The 19221-nt window shown below is 40.9% G+C and overlaps 1 protein-coding gene across 5 annotated transcripts; it reads right to left on the minus strand.

Moving 5' to 3' along the window:
• Positions 1-2411: 2411 nt before the first annotated feature.
• Positions 2412-18109, minus strand: LOC134541270 (monocyte to macrophage differentiation factor 2). Of its 5 annotated transcripts, XM_063384575.1 has the most exons (6): positions 17683-18106; positions 12560-12690; positions 12068-12155; positions 9634-9794; positions 9297-9552; positions 2412-5789 (listed from the first exon to the last, which is right to left on the minus strand). In XM_063384575.1, the coding sequence occupies exons 2-6, from the start codon at positions 12649-12651 to the stop codon at positions 5595-5597; spliced, it is 792 nt and encodes a 263-aa protein (XP_063240645.1). In that variant the 5' UTR covers positions 12652-12690; positions 17683-18106; the 3' UTR covers positions 2412-5594. The 5 variants fall into 5 exon arrangements, with proteins under 5 accessions (XP_063240645.1, XP_063240640.1, XP_063240641.1 ...); XM_063384570.1 differs by lacking the exon at positions 2412-5789 and having other exon boundaries at positions 8951-9552; positions 17981-18109; XM_063384571.1 differs by lacking the exon at positions 2412-5789 and having other exon boundaries at positions 8951-9552; positions 12560-12693; positions 17981-18109.
• Positions 18110-19221: the final 1112 nt, after the last annotated feature.

The raw sequence follows: 19221 nt of genomic DNA on the forward strand, positions 1-19221 counted from the left end.
GCAGGCTCGTGAAGATGTGCAGACATTCCTGAATGCGCGGATGCCTGCATATGCAATTGATGCAGGATGTTTTGCAAATGTGCGGGGCTCGGGGTTCGAAGTTCAGTCTGTCCAGTCCTAGGTTCCACTTGCAGTGATTGCATTTTTTTTATTATCAAAGTTTAATATAATTTCCTACATAAGTTTAACCAGAAGTAGCATTTTGTTCATTTATTCTTATTTTAAACTTTGTTGACTTACCTAATTCTTAAATAAAGTTACATTTCTTGAAATAGTTTTTATTTTATTTACTGAAAACCTTAGGTGTCTTACACTAGGGACTTCCCCTACTTATTTTTATGTTTTTAAAATTTTTAATGATGATAAAGACAAAATCCACTATTTTTAATGACAACAGAAGCTTTTTTTTATAACACCATAAAATCTTGGCTCTAATTATAGTAAGCAGCACCCTATTTCCAAATTATAAAATCTTGCACCATTTTTTGAGCTAAGAAAGTCATAAAAAAGGTGAGTCTTAGAATCGAGTAAATTAGGTATTTCACAAGATCCGCTGTAAAACCAGATGTCCAACAAATATCAATAATCAAACACAATGGCATTATGGCATCGTCACTGTGATTGGCTGGTTACAACATTCTCCAAACCAAGTGCTCATCTTGCCACCACAAGATCCATTCAATCTAACACAAGATTAAGAATTCCCTCAACCCAAAGAGAATAATGTCACTTGCAATTGAAAACTGTCATTTAATACACACACACTAAATAAGTTTGAATTTGAGGTAGTTATTCAACCCATGTCATAAATGAGAGAGGTATTATATTCATAGAATATTTGAGGTTGTCTTATAAACCAGTTTGTTATGTATTTGAGTGGATTAAATTCAGAGTTGTGTTAAAGAGTTTAGAATCAGAATGAAAGGTTAATGTTTTTATTTGTTTTATTTCAATGTTATATGGCACTTGATAGAACAATTGGTGATGCCAAAAACTAGATCGCATCAGCAGCAGCAAGTGAACATCACTTATCGCAGACGAAGGTACCTATTTCTATTAACTCTCCAATGCTCAAGCATCATTCATGCTTGTGGCAAGACTCTCATGAGGCAAGTTTTACTGAAATGAGAAATACCTATGTACAGTTAAAAAATGTGGGTTTCAATTACTAAATACTTACATACATTATTTAATAATAAATGAAAATAAGACAACTAATTTTCGAAAGTAAAACATACATAGCAACTAAACAGAACCTCAAATGCAGATCACTAGGCAATTGGAGTGTACGCGCAGAAGCTTCGGGCAATTACAGCGAGAAATCAAACACAAATCAAAATATCTGTATCAAGCACACGTCATTTCTCAACTGTTAGTATACATGTCCCACCCACCATTGACAGCTCTCAGGGCCATGAAATCTTGCTTCCATCTTGGAAGGCCCACCTGTTTAGTTACCAATTATCAACGAAAAAGTTGGAGCTGTGTCAGGACACGCAGGTCACTTGTTTTAACGTGTAAAGTCTGCAGGAAAGAGTCGCTCTTCACTACATAGTTTAAAACAAAGTCACTTCCCGCTGTCTGTCTGTCCCTATGTATGCTTAGATCTTTAAAACTATGCAACAAATTTTGATGCAATTTTTTAAATAGATAGAGTGATTCAAGAGGAAGGTTTATATGTATAATGCATGCATAATATAGAAGAGAACCACTGATAGTTTTAGAGGTTTCTAATGTGATGTCGTAAATAAACACATTTTTTTGCGGTTACATTGCAAACGCTGGCTGAACACTAAGAGATAGATCAAAATAATGTACTACAGTATTGTACACCTTAAAAAAGTCTATAAAAACGTCCGCGATGGTATATTTCTATCTCTTAGGGATAACCCACAATAACTATTTTATATCCTTTACTTTTTACGAGAAATAATGGCTTATTTACGAAGTAATTTTAAGCAATACAGCATTTATCCTTATCCAATTAAGTACCTTAAACACATTGCGCATTTAATATATATCAATATGGCCCTTTACAGCATGTAATTTGAATGAATATTTTCGAAGATACTACAGATTTAAAATGCAGGGACATAGCGGTTGCGGCAGTACCGGCCGGGGGGCATTCTGTAGTATATTTAGTATCAGCACTGCACCAGTGCGAAGCCCGGGCGGGTCGCTAGTGTGTTATATATTCGGGTAAAATAAAAGGGAGACATTGACCGAACAAAGGTCATCCTGCCGTTGTTCACCAAGCGCTCCACGTTAACTCTGCGATGTTCCCGAAACTGTCTCGCTCACTCGGTGTCGGGCACTGGGACACCCTCTTGCCAACAGGCATTACCTATTCGACTGGTTCAGGCGCCTTCTGAGGCTCATGTGTTGATTTTTAAGTTATTTTGCTCACAAAGAACACTGTGAAAAGTACACTATTTTTATTATTATTATTACTCAAGTCAATCTCGACAAACTCTTTACACACACACCCGGCACTCGGAGAGCCCCAGTCTTGATTGGTTAATGATACAAAATGTATCGTCTTTATGTTATAAAACAATTATTTATTAGGATAACATTACATTAGAATAATTTTGAGTGTGTGTGTAAGTGCCAATAATGCTGAAAAGAAAATGAGAAATCATCTTCACTATCAAGATCTCAAAACCAGCAGTGATTGGCCTTTTCCACAGTTTGAGATTAGCTTGATAAAAATTAAAATGTAGGCTAGTGCGATGAATGTTTCCCTCTTTTCTGAGTAACTGAAAATTATTTTCAATAACCTTTCAATGACTCACAAAAAAAAACGAATCCCATCTATTTTCTTATATAACCTACGAATTAAACTTATTTTTTTGCTTTGATAAGAACTGAATACTAAGGTCTTGATGAACACTGAACCAGAATATAACTGACCAATAAATCTAGAATTGCACAGTATATAAAATTATGTTTGCCATTATTGCAGAAGAATTAAATGCTGACTGAATGCAAAATGCAATTTCACAATGTAATAAATTATGAACAGGTAAATTCACGTCAATAAAAACCAAAACTCGGAAAGCACGATAGTAAGAAGTCTGTTCAGTAACATGTTTTCATTAAAGTAACACCACGAAAAAGATGTAAGCTTTATAGATTTCTTGTGGGACACACTTTTGTACCAATAATGATGAATATTAATGATCATTTTAACCTGTTCCATGTTTAACCTACTAGCATAATGGGTAGGTACTAAACACAACAAAAAAAAAAAAATCTCACAATAAAAAAACCTGTGAATAACTTATAAAATTACAGGACTCAAACCTAAAAAACGCTTAAAAATTAATAATGGTGTAAGCTTATGAATATAATGTGCAAAGTATGCTCACTATGTACAACTTTAAGCATGACAATTTAAATTTTCCCCAGGAAAGACAACTTCACATTCCTACCTTATTATTGTTAATTACCAATAGCAATAGCCCATAGATCTTCATCATTTGGTGTGCCCATAGCGTACACATAACGTGGAATCCAAACATTTGGAAACAGATACCTTCATCTTATTCGGATAATACTTTAAATGCTGTAGTCAAGGAGCGTACCTTGAAACCAAATAACACAATAGTTTTGGGATTGGCTGTTTCACCTGCATATAAAAAAGGTTTATTTCAGTAACACTCTAACATAATCCTGCAAGTCGAGAACATTTGGTTGAAACTAAACATGATGTACACGACATGAACTACGAGACACTTAAGACAATCACAGCAGCACAGATCATGTGAAACACACCAACCAGTTGACACTAACACTACCCTACTTCTAAACATCTGCAGTAAAAGACTGGAGACAACGAATGTATAAGTTATCACAAATATAGTACATCTAAAACACAGATAAAACTTTTGATACAAATTACACCAATAGGAAATTTTGGCATCCACGAGAATATACTTACATGAGATACAAATGATAAAACACGATGCCACTAGCCTGAGGGTGGCATCGCGTGATTGGTTGGAGCCGAGCTGCCTTAGCAACGCGTGAGTGGCGTCTAGCGGCATCACGCAGACGTGCAGACTAGACTGTCGCAAACAGTGCGGGTCGCAGGACATTGCTAGTGAAGGTCACCTCAGTGGCCGATAGAGAGCACTGCTGCCGCAGTTAGCCAGTAAGCTAGTTGCATCCCGTACACAGGCCCAATAAAGCATTTCAAATACCAATTGTTATATTATTTGCTATGTTTATTTGGTTGTTTCTTACACAACCAATGAGCAATATGCTTATCATTTCTTTACTAATTATCTCTCCCCAAAAAATCGGGAACGCATCTACCCCAAAATCATTGGGTAGGAAACAACATTTTCCAGTTTCCAGATATAATTACAATAGTCTACATGTCCATACACCAATTTGGTTGTTAGCAAACTATTATCAAAGAAGGCAAGTAATCAAAAACACGTTTTCAGTAAATTAAATTCAAAACTATAAACTGCGGTATACAAATAAAGACGGGCACACTTTATCCGGCATTTGAAACATACAAGAAATATAATTTATTTCACGTTTCAGAAAATGGTAGCGGATCAAATCGTGTCACGATTGAAAATATGGACTATTTGACATATTAAACTGGTGTTGTTTGCTTCATATCAAGTACCGGTATAAAAAAAATGAACAAAACTGTTAAGAAAATGGACTAGGTCAACAAAAAACACAAGAACTGTTATGCTAAAGAGAAAATGTTAACATGGTAGTTGAAATGATGAATAAATAAATAGATAAGATTGATCCGCCATGTTCACACACTGTAGCTTACTTGCTGTATTTATCTATTACGTTATGGCCATTGCGACAAGGCAAAAAAAAAAAGTACTGATTCGAGTGTAAAATTTCTTTGTTAATGTCAACTGAATATTGCCAAAAACACTAAAACAAGAGAATAACTAAATTTTAAGTGTGAATATGCATATGCTAGTTGAGTCACTATTTCACAAATCAGGCTTTTTGTTGTAATTTTACAGCTATAATAAAATTAAATGAATTTAGCTTATTTCGTAGTATTTTGTGGTTCATTATATTGCTGATGCCACTCAAGTCACTGCTAAGAGCAGCTGAACTCTATACACAATGGTAACCTAAAACCATTTTATGAAACTAACTAGCAGATCTATTATATATATATATATATGACATTTCACTCAAATGACTAACTATAACCTTTGAAAACTTACGATTTCCCACGAATATACCATATCTATTTTACACACAATTAAAGTAAATTAAAATGAGTATTATATCAGGTTGTAATTTAAGCAAAAGATGTGCAATATATAATTCAGAGGCGAATTGCCCCTCAAACACATCACATATAGTCTTTAAGGAAAATATGTTCCTACTCGCAATTTTGATTGCTAATAAACATCGATAATCTCAATAATGATTTGGTCAACGGCTTTAACGTCAGTGACGTAACACTGCCGCGTAACAACATAAATCGACCATCACAGCCTCAAAAATAATAAAAACCACCAGAGGGAAATTCAGCTACGGTCTAGGTAGTGGTAAAAATTAAAGCTCTAGCCTTGTACGGGATGAGACGAGACGCTTCAGTCGGAGCGAGTGCCAAGATCGTGCGAGGGGTACAGGTAGCTGAGGACCGCGAAGTAGTGGATGCTGGACGCCATCACCACGAACACGTGCCAGATGGCGTGGGCGCACGGGATCTTGCCGTCCGCCTTGAAGAACATCACCCCCACCATGTAGACGAGGCCGCCCACCTTCAGCTCGTACAGCCCCGCCAGCTCCATCTGCAGGCACAGGGGCGTTCGCTGGCCACTTTGCCACTACCACAGCATCCTTATAACAACAAGAATTTTTTTTTTAACAATATTCACTTAATTAACCAGGAAATTCAGCACTCACGAAAGCAAGCTTGTACGTGAGTGCATCCAGTCACTTCAAATTACATGTGGTATTTTCGACGATTGTAAACATTTGTAAATGTATAATAACTGAGAAATAAATACATAAAATATCTTACATTAGTTATATAAAGATGAAAGTTAAAAAAAACTATGTATTGAAATTCAATGTTATGTTCAAACAAAAAATGAATAAATTATAACATCGTTACATGAATAAATGAAAATATGATTAAATAAAAACTAGTATTTAAATAAAGTACAGGTACAAAGTTATAACAATATATAAAACTTACTTAAATACTAAAGCCATCTCTTCATCAGTTAAATTATCTAGCCAAATATTAACATATTTTTTCATTTTAAAAATAATTTTTAGTTTTCCAGGAAGAATAACAAAAATTTTTGAAAGCAAAAATTCTAAAGATCTCTGAGATATTGTTTTATGAAATAGAAGGATTTGTAAATTTATATTCTGTCTATGCCGTGTGGGATAGTTATGATCTATATAATGGCACTCTTCGCCTAGTCGAGCACATTACACATGTATTCAATGGTATTGAGGCAGTTCAGACAAGAGACGCATCTACTATGAAAAAAATACATTTCGCTCACGGTGAATGAACTGTCTGCTGCAGATAATTCGTGGTTGTCTCGCGAAACATGCAGTCTATCGGGTGGATGATGCCTCACATCCAAGTGAGCAGGATCGAAAGCATCAAAAGACGCTAAAGAACGTAGAAAACGGCAAGGACTCTGATGTACTACTCCTTCCGATCCTGGAGCCTGGAAAATTTATCCTGGCTTGCCTCGAAGCCAGAATATCTAAACTCGGTAGTGAAGTCCAGCTTCTCTCCGGAAAACCCAAGAAGTACGTGATAATATGTATGCGAAAGTTGTGTATTCTTTTAATATTAATTTGTAAAATGGTACCTGTATACATATTTATGCAATCATTAAAAAAAAAAGATTGTATTTAACTCATATCATAGCTGCAACTGCCGGTCCTCAGTCCTCCTCCTGATATGGTGCAGTGCAGATAAGCTCTCTTCAGTACGTATCCCGAGACTTAGTTGGTATTCAGTACTTTCCAACGTTGACCCTGATGGAAGGTGTACCATCGCCAACGAAGATCCAGATGGCAATGATGCCAACAACTGCAGAGAAAGCGGTGGAAGGTCTACCATCGTCGTTGGGGATCCTGACGGCCGCGGAGATCCTGGTCGTTGAGAATCATCATCAATGGCTATGATGACTACTGCAGATGTGGTTTCGCCAGCAGAGACCTTGATGAATGTCGTTTCTTCAGGTGAAGGGAATTTAACATGTCCGGTGTCTTCAGAAATAGTGGCATCTTTGCCGCTAAGTGCAGACTCAAGTACTCTCAAATATTCTGGCCAACTGTACAAAAACCGAGGAACGTCTTACACTACAACTTCAAGTGTTCGTTGATATGAAAGGAGCAGGTGCGTGATTAGTGTACAACAAAGACTGTATCAGTGTGAAAAATGTAGTAAACAATTTGGACGCCTTGATGCTTAAAGCGACAAGGTAAAATCTGCATAGGGCCAGTTAAGTGCATGCAACAACCTGTTCGCAAATTTTGCGGCAGAACCTTTATGCTACTATACCATGCTAGACATCAAGAAGACTGGAACTGTCCCTGGAACAAGTCATTAAGTTCCGTCACAATAGGAAAGGTGTGGCTTCATATACAGGTGCCGCCCACTACTTGTCAGTTCATTCCAATTACTTTAAAACTACAAACTGAAAACTGATTGGGTACAAAGTCTCACATGACCTTTTGCGCATGAATACATAACTGGCTTGCTTGGGCTATGGTCGGAAGTTCTACAAAACAAAATGGCAGCTGTAATGCAATAATTTGAAAAGACAAAAGTTCCAGGAAAAAAAAATAGCGGAATACAATAAGCTGAATCCAAAATGGCGACTGGGGTCAATATCATCTAAAATGGTAATCAGGGTAAAGGTTAAGATAATCCAAGATAGCCACAGCGATGTCACAACCCAAGATGGTGTTCAGCCATGCACCACACTAATACATTTTATACTTCTCATGCAGGTCTCCAGGCACTTGTAGCGCTCGTGGAACACCTGCTGGTACGCGATGCCGAGGGACGCTAGCAGCACTAGTGAGGGGTGGGGGCGGGGTACTCACGGTGCTGTAGAACATGGCGAGGGAGGGAGCCACGGCCATGAGCAGGTACACGCAGGTCTCCAGGCACTTGTAGCGCTCGTGGAACACCTGCTGGTACGCGATGCCGAGGGACGCTAGCAGCACTAGTGAGGGGTGGGGGCCAGGTACTCACGGTGCTGTAGAACATGGCGAGGGAGGGAGCCACGGCCATGAGCAGGTACACGCAGGTCTCCAGGCACTTGTAGCGCTCGTGGAACACCTGCTGGTACGCGATGCCGAGGGACGCTAGCAGCACTTGTGAGGGGTGGGGGCGGGGTACTCACGGTGCTGTAGAACATGGCGAGGGAGGGAGCCACGGCCATGAGCAGGTACACGCAGGTCTCCAGGCACTTGTAGCGCTCGTGGAACACCTGCTGGTACGCGATGCCGAGGGACGCTAGCAGCACTAGTGAGGGGTGGGGGCGGGGTACTCACGGTGCTGTAGAACATGGCGAGGGAGGGAGCCACGGCCATGAGCAGGTACACGCAGGTCTCCAGGCACTTGTAGCGCTCGTGGAACACCTGCTGGTACGCGATGCCGAGGGACGCTAGCAGCACTAGTGAGGGGTGGGGGCGGGGTACTCACGGTGCTGTAGAACATGGCGAGGGAGGGAGCCACGGCCATGAGCAGGTACACGCAGGTCTCCAGGCACTTGTAGCGCTCGTGGAACACCTGCTGGTACGCGATGCCGAGGGACGCTAGCAGCACTAGTGAGGGGTGGGGGCGGGGTACTCACGGTGCTGTAGAACATGGCGAGGGAGGGAGCCACGGCCATGAGCAGGTACACGCAGGTCTCCAGGCACTTGTAGCGCTCGTGGAACACCTGCTGGTACGCGATGCCGAGGGACGCTAGCAGCACTTGTGAGGGGTGGGGGCGGGGTACTCACGGTGCTGTAGAACATGGCGAGGGAGGGAGCCACGGCCATGAGCAGGTACACGCAGGTCTCCAGGCACTTGTAGCGCTCGTGGAACACCTGCTGGTACGCGATGCCGAGGGACGCTAGCAGCACTAGTGAGGGGTGGGGGCGGGGTACTCACGGTGCTGTAGAACATGGCGAGGGAGGGAGCCACGGCCATGAGCAGGTACACGCAGGTCTCCAGGCACTTGTAGCGCTCGTGGAACACCTGCTGGTACGCGATGCCGAGGGACGCTAGCAGCACTAGTGAGGGGTGGGGGCGGGGTACTCACGGTGCTGTAGAACATGGCGAGGGAGGGAGCCACGGCCATGAGCAGGTACACGCAGGTCTCCAGGCACTTGTAGCGCTCGTGGAACACCTGCTGGTACGCGATGCCGAGGGACGCTAGCAGCCACACCAGCCACCACAGCTCGGCCACCCACTCGTCAACCGGCATGGGCTGCAGCGTCACCCACGGGAAGTACGACGCCGCGATGAACACGTAGATCATGGCTCTGTCTCCGCGATGCAGCGCATCTTTCAGGTGCCTGCAACACAACGTCATCGTGCCACTGGCTGTCGCCGCTTGGCGGTCCGAGAGAGAGCGAGAGTGTTGGGACGGGACTCACCGGTTCTGGTTGCAGTAGAAGAAGACGGAGTGGAAGAACGTGGAGACAGTGAAGAGCAGGATGAGCGCAGCGCCGTACACGAGCGCGGAGAAGTACTGCGGCCAGGTGCGCGCCCTCTGCAGCAGCTCCAGGCCGGCCAACATGCTGGGCAGCACCCACACCTGGGGACAGCGTGGGGCACCCGTGCGACTACCTCACTCACTGGCACGCTCCGGTGACCACAGACGAGGGCAATGCCGTGACTTGCCTCTGCACTGATCAGCCATAATACGACTGACTTGTAAGTACAGACAATTCTGTGCAATGTAATTTCGGAAAATACAAGAAAAACTTTCTTCTAGGACACCTGCACTTTCCCACTAAAAATATTTCCAAATTAATTAGTAATTTTTGCAGTCTCACTCGAGACTTCTACAGAATCAAAGTCTGTCAAACGTAAACTGAGAGAGTCAAGGGAACTGTTATTCACAATTACAAAAGCTGTGAAAAGCTGTATACTAACTTAGCACCGCAGCTTCGCGAAGTAAAGTGGACTAGGAGCGAGGTGCACACGAGCCAAACCTAGCCACCGCTTCATGCAAGGCCAATAATGAGCCAAGTCCCACAAGCTCCTATAGCTTCTCCGTGTACCTTTGTGCTGCAGGGTTCCCTGATTGCATTCTCTTGTGTTTGTTAACAAATTCTGAAATTTTTGGTTGTGTCGCTTGAAGGTTTTTTTTTTAAGTTGGAGATGTATCATCAGAATATTTGCACTCCTGTTTACTCTTTGTTGTCATGACCTCACAACTTAAAGCCACGTAGCAACTACGGCCGTGGTCGCAACTGGAGATTGCCGATGTTCATTTGTTCACCAAAATCGATTTACGATTCGTATTCACAGCATGTGTGATGGCTTGCAGGAACAACTAAGGCAGTATCGCGACTCATAAGAGCACTTCCTCGTACGACGGTGTTTGTTTTTTAAGCTTCGCAACACACGTGAAGCCTCGCATCACATTCGAAGCTTCAAATGAAACGAATAGCAAATTTCCTGGCGAAGCCGAATTAAATATCAAAACAAGCTTCGATTTTATTTACTAAGCCGAAACTTCTCACAGGCCTACGGGCCTAGCTTTTGAAAGTACTTTTTATCTATCCTGTCTAACAAGATACTTAGGTCGGAATTTTGCCTATTTTTAATTTGTGAGAATATAATTATTATCAAGCCATTGGTGCTCAAATATTATGTAAGTACAAAACTATTGGCTATTTTCACTAGTCAAATTAAATTAATGACATTTGTTCATCAAGATAGCTTCTTTTTTGGCCATGATAGGCTTAGAAAGTGAAGCCTATGTTCTAGTAGCACACTTCTGATAATAACGAAAAAAAATTAGTGACATTAGTGAAGCTTCAAGATAGCATTATTTTGACCATGATAAGTGTAAGTGAAGCCAACGTTCTAGTAACACACTGCTGAAGATTAAATTAATTGGCCATTCGGCACTAACTACTAGTTTCATTACTGTGCTGACTAATTTTTCATTTGTTTTCTTATTTAGTTTGCAAACTCAAGTGTGTTAAATTAGCCAGTTTTGTGCAACTACCATTTGCCAACTCTCTGATGGGTTACCTAAGTCAGGTTCAGAAGGTTAGAGGGATTAACTTGGACTAAATGCCAAGTAATTAACTGGTTTAATTAAGTGCACTAAATTAAGAGTGTTAGCTACACTTACTCTGAAAATAATTTTGAAATAAATCTAAATAAATTTGACACACATAAATAAATAATTAATAAACTAAACTATAGTTGCATTGACCTGAAATTCCCATGCATTAGATTAGTGAGTGTGACTTTATTTGAACTGTGACTGATTTGTATGGTCTTTATGTTTTGTAAGAAGAGATGGAGAAGTGCTGTTTTTCTCTTTCTACTCATTTCATATGTTGGATTATCAACATTTGTAATAAAGTTGGGTCTGTTTTATTTGATGGTTTGTGTTCAACACCTACACATTTTGTATTAAGGATGTTGTAATAAGCAGAGAGGCCATCTTAGCCACAGTTTCAAAAATTTATTGACATTTGTTTTTGTCGTATTTTCAAATAGTTTTTTCATATGCCAAGGAACATAGTGCACTCAGGGAAATTACACTCAGAGCAGTTATCCTCACAACAAGGTCATATGTACATACAAAGTGGCAAACGTAACTATGGAATTATTATTTTTGTAGTCAATTGTTTAGTGTTCAGAAAAAAATTATAGTATAAAAAATAAAACAAAAAATTATATGTGCTAGTATTCATGTTAACTTTAGAATTGGCTAGTCCATAGTGGAGCAAAAAAAAAAACTTTTTCTTTTCTGTCTAACTTACATTGTGCTGATTTACATTTTCTACTTTAAAATGTGTTTGTTGTGTAAGCAACATCTCCGCACCGTACGGCAAGACTTACACCGTGAGTGACGACATTGGCCACGTGCTCGATGGTGGTCGGGTTGTAAGCCTGGTTCCGACTGGCCTTCTCATTCATCCACTGCACGCTGCAACAAACGAGTCACAAACATAACACAGTCCACGCTCCCATGGCCGAACACTTACACCCGCATCTTCAGCACACAAAAACTTTCCAATCTTAAATCTAGTTTACCCTTTACGACTTTCACGAGGTTTTAAGGTATTCGGTATTTTCCGAGATTACTCCAGCCCTGGCTTGTACGTTCCAGAACTCTTCACCGGCAAGTTCCTTTAACAGGTTTGGCCACAGCTATTATCTCGTGGTTTTCTAGTCGGCATGAACCTGTCATCTCTGAGAGATTCGGAGGTTTATTGGAGTGCTTGATCGGCAGTGCGTACACACAGCGGGCCCGGGGTCACACTTTAGCCGTCCTCACTTGCTAGATCACGCCAGGACACTGCGCGGACCAGACAGCGCAGGAGCACTCACCCCTGCATCCACTTCCAGTCGAAGCTGCGCAGCGCAAGCAGTGCGACGTGCTGCAGCCATGAGCCCTTCACCTGCCGCTCCGTCAGCGTCATGACCACCGCCGGCTGCCGACGCGCGTCGCCACGCTCATCCTGCTAACAGCACGTCCTTCCTGCACCTGCCGGGCACCACAGTCTGAACACTTTCTGCCAAGATTACTTTAGTATAAAGTAGCTTGGCTTCTGGGTTGTAGCAGGTAACTGCTCCCTGATGATGGCGACTGCAACGTCAACCGAAACGTCGTCGTGAATTATCCGCCAAGAGACACGGCCACAACCCTGAAGCCAAGCTACTTCGGACAATGGCCGTGAATACCTGCGAACATTATTATTTTGGTATAGTTTGATTTTTCTGGTTCTCCTATGGGAAGCAAAAGATGAGACTTGCACCTGCAGCAACATGCAGCAACATGCAGCGAGGTTCGAGACGCCTAGTTAGCACGGACCAGTACGGGTTCGCAATGTGGATCCAGCACGGATTCACATGCATACTGCGCTGGTTCGCACACGGATCTGCGCTGGTTCGCACGGGAACCAGCACTGGTCCGCATGCAACGCTGCCTACCCCACCCCAAACCAGACACATTTTCCTCTCACGGTTATCAACAGACAAGGCGTGAGATAATATAAAATTAATTTAAAGGAGATTAAGGAGGCGTACGAATCCTGAAAATGCATAACGAAAAGTCTAGGAAAACAATAATTTTATGACTGCCAGCATTTTTATGTTTATTTCAGTACTTCATTGTGACTTTCGTGATCTGTACTTCATTTTCGTTACTCTTTCATGATCTGTAGACACCCGGGATGAAAGTATTCAAATTATTTACTGCTGGAATATTGAATATGGCCTACATTTTTCAGGAATTTTGCTGTGCAGTTTGAGTCATGACAGAAATCATTTAAAGCTGGGACTCGCATGACCTCACTATGGTACATTTAATTGACTTTCAGTCTAGACATGTCATGCATGTTGCATCCAGCCTAAAACCAAATTTTACAAGATTTTATTCACAATTTTAACTTTTGAGAAAGGTATTTCTTAAAAATATATATTTTTTAATCTTATACCACTAATAGCTAGCAGTCACAGGCAGACCAACTCACGTATGTATGCAGAGACAAGAACGAAACAAACTGACACAGAGCAAAAAAAAACGGTTCTGACACCTCTTGCAATGGAGCCCTAAGAACTAAATACTGTTAGAAACCAAAATGAACATAATCTAATAAAGAGTTATTTTCCAATTGAAATATTTCAGATTCCAAATTACCACTCAAACAAGTTACCACTAAATTATTAACTATTAAAAAACTGTTGAAGCAACCAGAGCTAAGAAAGGCTAGATCGGAGGCACTCAGGAGTACCACTGCGGTTATGACCTCCAAATTGTTATCAGGGTCAACACTTCCAGTTCAGAGATAACAGGACCATCGGCCGCTATCTCAATGAGCTTCTAGATGCTCAACACAACAGCCCAGCATGGCACCAGAGGAAGCAGTCATCTTATCCGAGTGCTGCAGTATACAGCAACAGCTACTCGCTCTGCTCCGCTGTGCCGGCAGTCCGCAAGAAACAGTTATTCACGACGGGTGGATTGAATCAACAAAGATACATATATTGGCGTGGCAGTTCCTGTACGCTACTGGCGTGTGGCAGTGCCTGTACGCTACTGGCGTGTGGCAGTGCCTGTACGCTACTGGCGTGTGGCAGTTCCTGTACGCTACTGGCGTGTGGCAGTGCGTGCACGCTAATGTGTTCTCAACACCAGGCGAGCTCGGGGTGCAGCCAACACTGGAACCAGCCTGTGCAGAATTGTCGTATGACGCTGCCGCTGGTCCAGCTGATAAGGAACAACATATGACAAATTTTTAAAACTATTTTCTTTGTCTCAAATTACTTGTTACCTTATTTCCATTAGAATAACTAATACAATTTTTTATGAAAAATATCAATAGCAATGTGTTATGCCTGCCAAACTACTGTGGCACAAAACACTTTACAGTGTGCTTAAAACTGGATCCAGATATTTGTTATGAAGGATGGGGAAGGGGGATCAATTTCCATTCTCCCATGGACATGGACATGAACATATATGTATACATATAATATTATAAGTATCATAGATGGAGGGTGTAAGATACACGTAAAATGAAGTGACAGAAACATCAATGAGCACATGACCTCAATGCTTGTATTTAACCAGAGCCACTTCCACGTACAGACATGACCATCCACACCGAAATATTAAGCTGTCAATACTACATTCCCCATTAGTGATCTAGTGTACGACATTCAGTAGGATGAGGTGTGGTAGGCCTTTTGAAAAAATATATATAATAGCCTAAATGGTATTTGTGATTACTACTAAGAGGAAGATAAGGACATCCCCCCTCCCCTCAAGAATTCATAAAAAAAATATAACATTTCCACCAACTACAGAAAAAATTTTAAAGCTAACAGCAGGCGAAGAGGTTCAACCTCCCCACAAAATTAAATCCTGTGTATGCTCCTACTGACGTCCGTTGATCTTCATGCAGGAATTTTGTTTTTCAATTTCCGATTGATTACAAGGAATTCAAACCCTTGTAGGCAACAGTGTAAAAAATAGAGAATTAATAAAAAAAAATAGAAAAAAAAATTACTGGAAAAGTGATTAAAATTGCTGGAATTGAAATAACTTAAGAACAGAAGAAAACACAAACAAAAGGTGTACTGATTCCCGTGTTAAGAAGCTGGCATAGAGAACCAATACGCTTGCCATCCACCGTACTGCTTCCCACTGCAAATAGACTAGATGAAGAACTAGCCTTATCATTGGGGCCTCGCAGGAGCCAGTAAATATATGGGTAAACATTATTCACATACAATTTCAAGCAAATTTATTATTTTTGTTCATTTTCATAATTTTATGTCATAGAATTATATGAAACTTGTTTATCCGCAAATAAATGACTCTCCTGTTAGTTACTAACCCTAAATCTGTCATTCATTAAAACGGTTTGTATCATCCATAACCTGCCAGTAGCATGCACACTGCGAACCAGCATCTGAACATGCAGTCCTTTCTGCACAGCTCTGCCCTTCCTATGTAGTGCAGACCGGCAGTCACTTAACAGGCCCTTAGCCGGTAAATATGTACAGTCGCGGTAGATGCCAAAAAAAATGCTAAAAATCTGAAAATACTTTTATTCTGTGCTCTTTCACTTCCTCTTTTCAAATCAGCCGGCGGAGATAAGAAATTCCAACTACTTTAAGGGATATCGAATTTTTTAATTTTCATCACAATACCTGCGTAGTATGCTGCGATCACCATTGTTTCTTGTCATAGATAATAAGGTTTCTTGTTTACGAGTATCATATTTCTTATTGGACAATTTTGTCACGTGACTGTTCCGTGATTGGCCAGTATTCAAATGAACTAATAGGTGATTATTTATTCCGTGATTGGTCAGTATTCAAATGAACCAATACTTGATTATTTATTCATTTATTGTTAAATACGATGTTTAATTAATCGGTCAACTTCTGCCGTGAACGACTACATCATTTCCTTCTAGTGGCAAAGGAAATGTACCCGCCTCCAACTTAGGTGAGTTTTTAACGTTTCTAATTTTAAAGTATTATTTATTTATTTGGATATTGTTGCGCAAGTAATAAGTAAAAAAAAAAATTACGTGAATTGTTAATGTTCATCATTTGTACGGGTTTTGTTAGGTCCGGTCAGTTACATTATAAATAATTTAAAACTAAAGAACAATTAAATTTGCAACGGGCTACATGGGCGCCCGTGCACACGGCCTTCCCTCCCTCTCACTCCCTCCATCCCCCTTTGCCCCTAACCCCTTCCCTCCCCTCGCTTTCCCCTCCTGTCGTTTCTTCGGTGGTAGCTGACAACACTAGCGCCATCTGAGCTTAGTTTATTTAAGGCCTTGCGCCCCCTGACTCTTCCTGTTTCGACGCTGGGACACCGACCGATCTACACGCCCCTTAAGGTACGGTTGACTTCAAATTGAGTGATTGCGGAAGGGACGCGATGGCCGCTCCCGAAATGTAACGTAAATGTTATAATTCTCCTTTCTTGTTGTTTCGAAATTATTGTTTTGGCCGCCACCTTGTAAATTCCAATTAGTATTTTCTGTGGCTTCTCCTCCCGTTGTCAACCGTGCCTCATAAGATGTTTTCGTCATTTTTCTTTGTTCATTTGGTGGTGTATCCCAGCGTTGGCAGCCAAGGTGATCAGGTTTAATTTGTTACGTTCCCTGTTCGTCATAAGTATTTATAGGGCAGAGTTAAATTTTATATATGATATACTGCATGTAAACTTTTGTTCAAGTTGACATCGCGTCGTGTAATAAGGGTCTTATGCCCCGTGTGTCTAATGGGACCGTGAATAAATCATGTATCAATAATTAATGTGTTATAAATTGAACATGTGTAATTATCTTCTGCAATTGTTGATCGCCTTGAATTTACTATGTGAATAAATTGTTTTCATAACAGTCGTTCAGGAAACGTCTCGTTTGATGGTAATTTCACTGTTGATTATTTGTTTGTTGTTAGTGCAAGGCAATCAGTTTACCACTCTGAGAAAACCCCTCCCAGAAGGGGCCTAAAGTGTTATAGAAATTATTCACTACCACGCGGGTGCAAATTAAATTCACATTATTTTTAATGTCCGCTTAGTTTGAAAGTATTTATAATGTAACTGACCTGACCTAATCGACCATTTTATTTATTACGCATTCACTAACACACGTCAAAATAAAAAATGGCGACGTTCGAAGGGTTAAACGGGCGTTGTATTGCTAAATTAAAAAATTCGATATCTCATAAAGTGTTTGGAATTTCTTATCTCCGCCGGTTGATTTGAAAAGAGGAAGTGAAAGAGCACAGAATAAAAGTGTTTTCGGATTTTTAGCATTTTTTTTGGCATCTACCGCGACTGTACATATTTACCCCTTAGCCACATCACCGCTGCAAGTGGGCAGGTGAACATTACTCCTGCTCTTGATGGATAAAATGGCATGTGTAAGCAATTAAATATTTTTTCTAGCACCTGCAATGAACACTAAGTTACTTACCTGAGCATTATGATTTTACAAGAATGTTTTATCTGTAAGCAATTGTACATTTGTTGTTGGTAATTAGGCAGTTTATTGGCTTAGCTTAGTTTCATGACTGCAGATCTGCAGCAGGTCGGTCTACAGGGCAGTGCCGAACACAAAAATGGGCAATTTTAAATCGGTCGGCATGCCGGTGAGCTTGCGAACATCATTGTGGACAATAGTGACGTATCGTACAAACAACAATACCATCTTCAGAAAGTTCCAGCCACTATTTACCCATTAACACCATGAAATTGATTTAAAATAAACTTACTGAAAAGTCAATATAATGGTTTATCTGTAGAAAACTTTGTTCTACCGGGACACATTACGTGATTTTTACACAAGGTCCGAATAAAACAATATTTCAACCAAATATTTCCTTCAACTACTTCTAAATAAAACCTTCATTTTTTTTTAAATCATAGATTAACTACCCAAACCAAACTCATATTAAAAAAAAGTATATCAAGTAGGTAATTCCTAAAGACTACGCAATTACTAGCTAAACGCGTAAGACGTAAAATGTAGGTCTATGATAGGGTAGGAAAAATGCTAAACGAACGCAGGTGAACGCAGCGGTAAAAAAATCTCGTCATTGTGAAAAAAACTAACCAACTCCTTAAATTGTTAGGTTCTGTTCATTAAGGTACATTGCCTCCAGTTGTTACTTTTTTTTAAATAATTCAAAAAATACAACAATAATGTAATATGTTGCAAGGGTCTATTGGGCAAGCATTGCTATAGTATAACAATGGTTTTCCTCATGCTGGAGTACACAGCAGCAGTGTAAGACTCAGCAGAACTTGAGAGCGAACTAGAAGGGGTATAGAAGAAGGCAGCTAGGTGGTGATGTCACCAAATGGTGATCTTTCCAACCGTAAAGACCTATTTGACAAACTGGGGCCTTACTAAAGCGTATGAGTAAGTGTGCGCGACCAGAACATTAATGAGTGCAGCGCGGTGGGGCTAGTGCAATTCTACGAAAAACCAGTATAGTCAGGATAATGCTTATCGTCCACGCTGCAATCGACATGTGTTATTTCTTTATATTAAATCTGAAATATTAATAAATACAAAACTAGTAAGACAATTTTTTTCAGGAAAGGCCTTAAAGAATTAATAACAAATTATGTCTTAGTGTGACTATGCTCAGAGTTTGGCATTAAATGTTGTCATGTCCACCAGTTTGGCCTCGGCTGTTATGATAGCACAAGCCCCAAGTGCGCCACCCATCCTACATAATCTATGGAAAGGAAAGTTAGTTCGCCACCCGCTCCTGCCTCCCCCCGCTCCACCACGCCTTAAAAGTGTCGACCGCAGCCCATCTCGGCCAGACTTCCTGCACGGCTCCAAGAGCTCTTAGACCCACACGCCTGATCGCGTCACTCATCGGGGGTTATTACCCCTCATCAGAACCACTCCAGGGTCCTCCGCAGAAGCCCAGGACTAGTCAATGTGTTGCTGCGAACGACGCTCATGCGTAAGACAACCTCTGTACAAGCATGGAGAACT

This window comes from Bacillus rossius, chromosome 18, assembly GCF_032445375.1.
Source record: "Bacillus rossius redtenbacheri isolate Brsri chromosome 18, Brsri_v3, whole genome shotgun sequence".
NCBI classification, from domain to species: Eukaryota; Metazoa; Arthropoda; class Insecta; order Phasmatodea; family Bacillidae; genus Bacillus; species Bacillus rossius.

What these genes read in the sequence shown, in the direction of transcription:
- LOC134541270 (XM_063384575.1), bottom strand. Translation starts at nt 12,651, where the DNA reads ATGACGCTGACGGAGCGGCAGGTGAAGGGCTCATGGCTGCAGCACGTC. An exon ending in GACTGGAAGTGGATGCAGGG is followed by an intron (nt 12,156 to 12,559) that starts GTGAGTGCTCCT and finishes CGTTTGTTGCAG; the next exon opens with CGTGCAGTGGATGAATGAGA. An exon ending in TTCTACTGCAACCAGAACCG is followed by an intron (nt 9,553 to 9,633) that starts GTGAGTCCCGTC and finishes GTTGTGTTGCAG; the next exon opens with GCACCTGAAAGATGCGCTGC.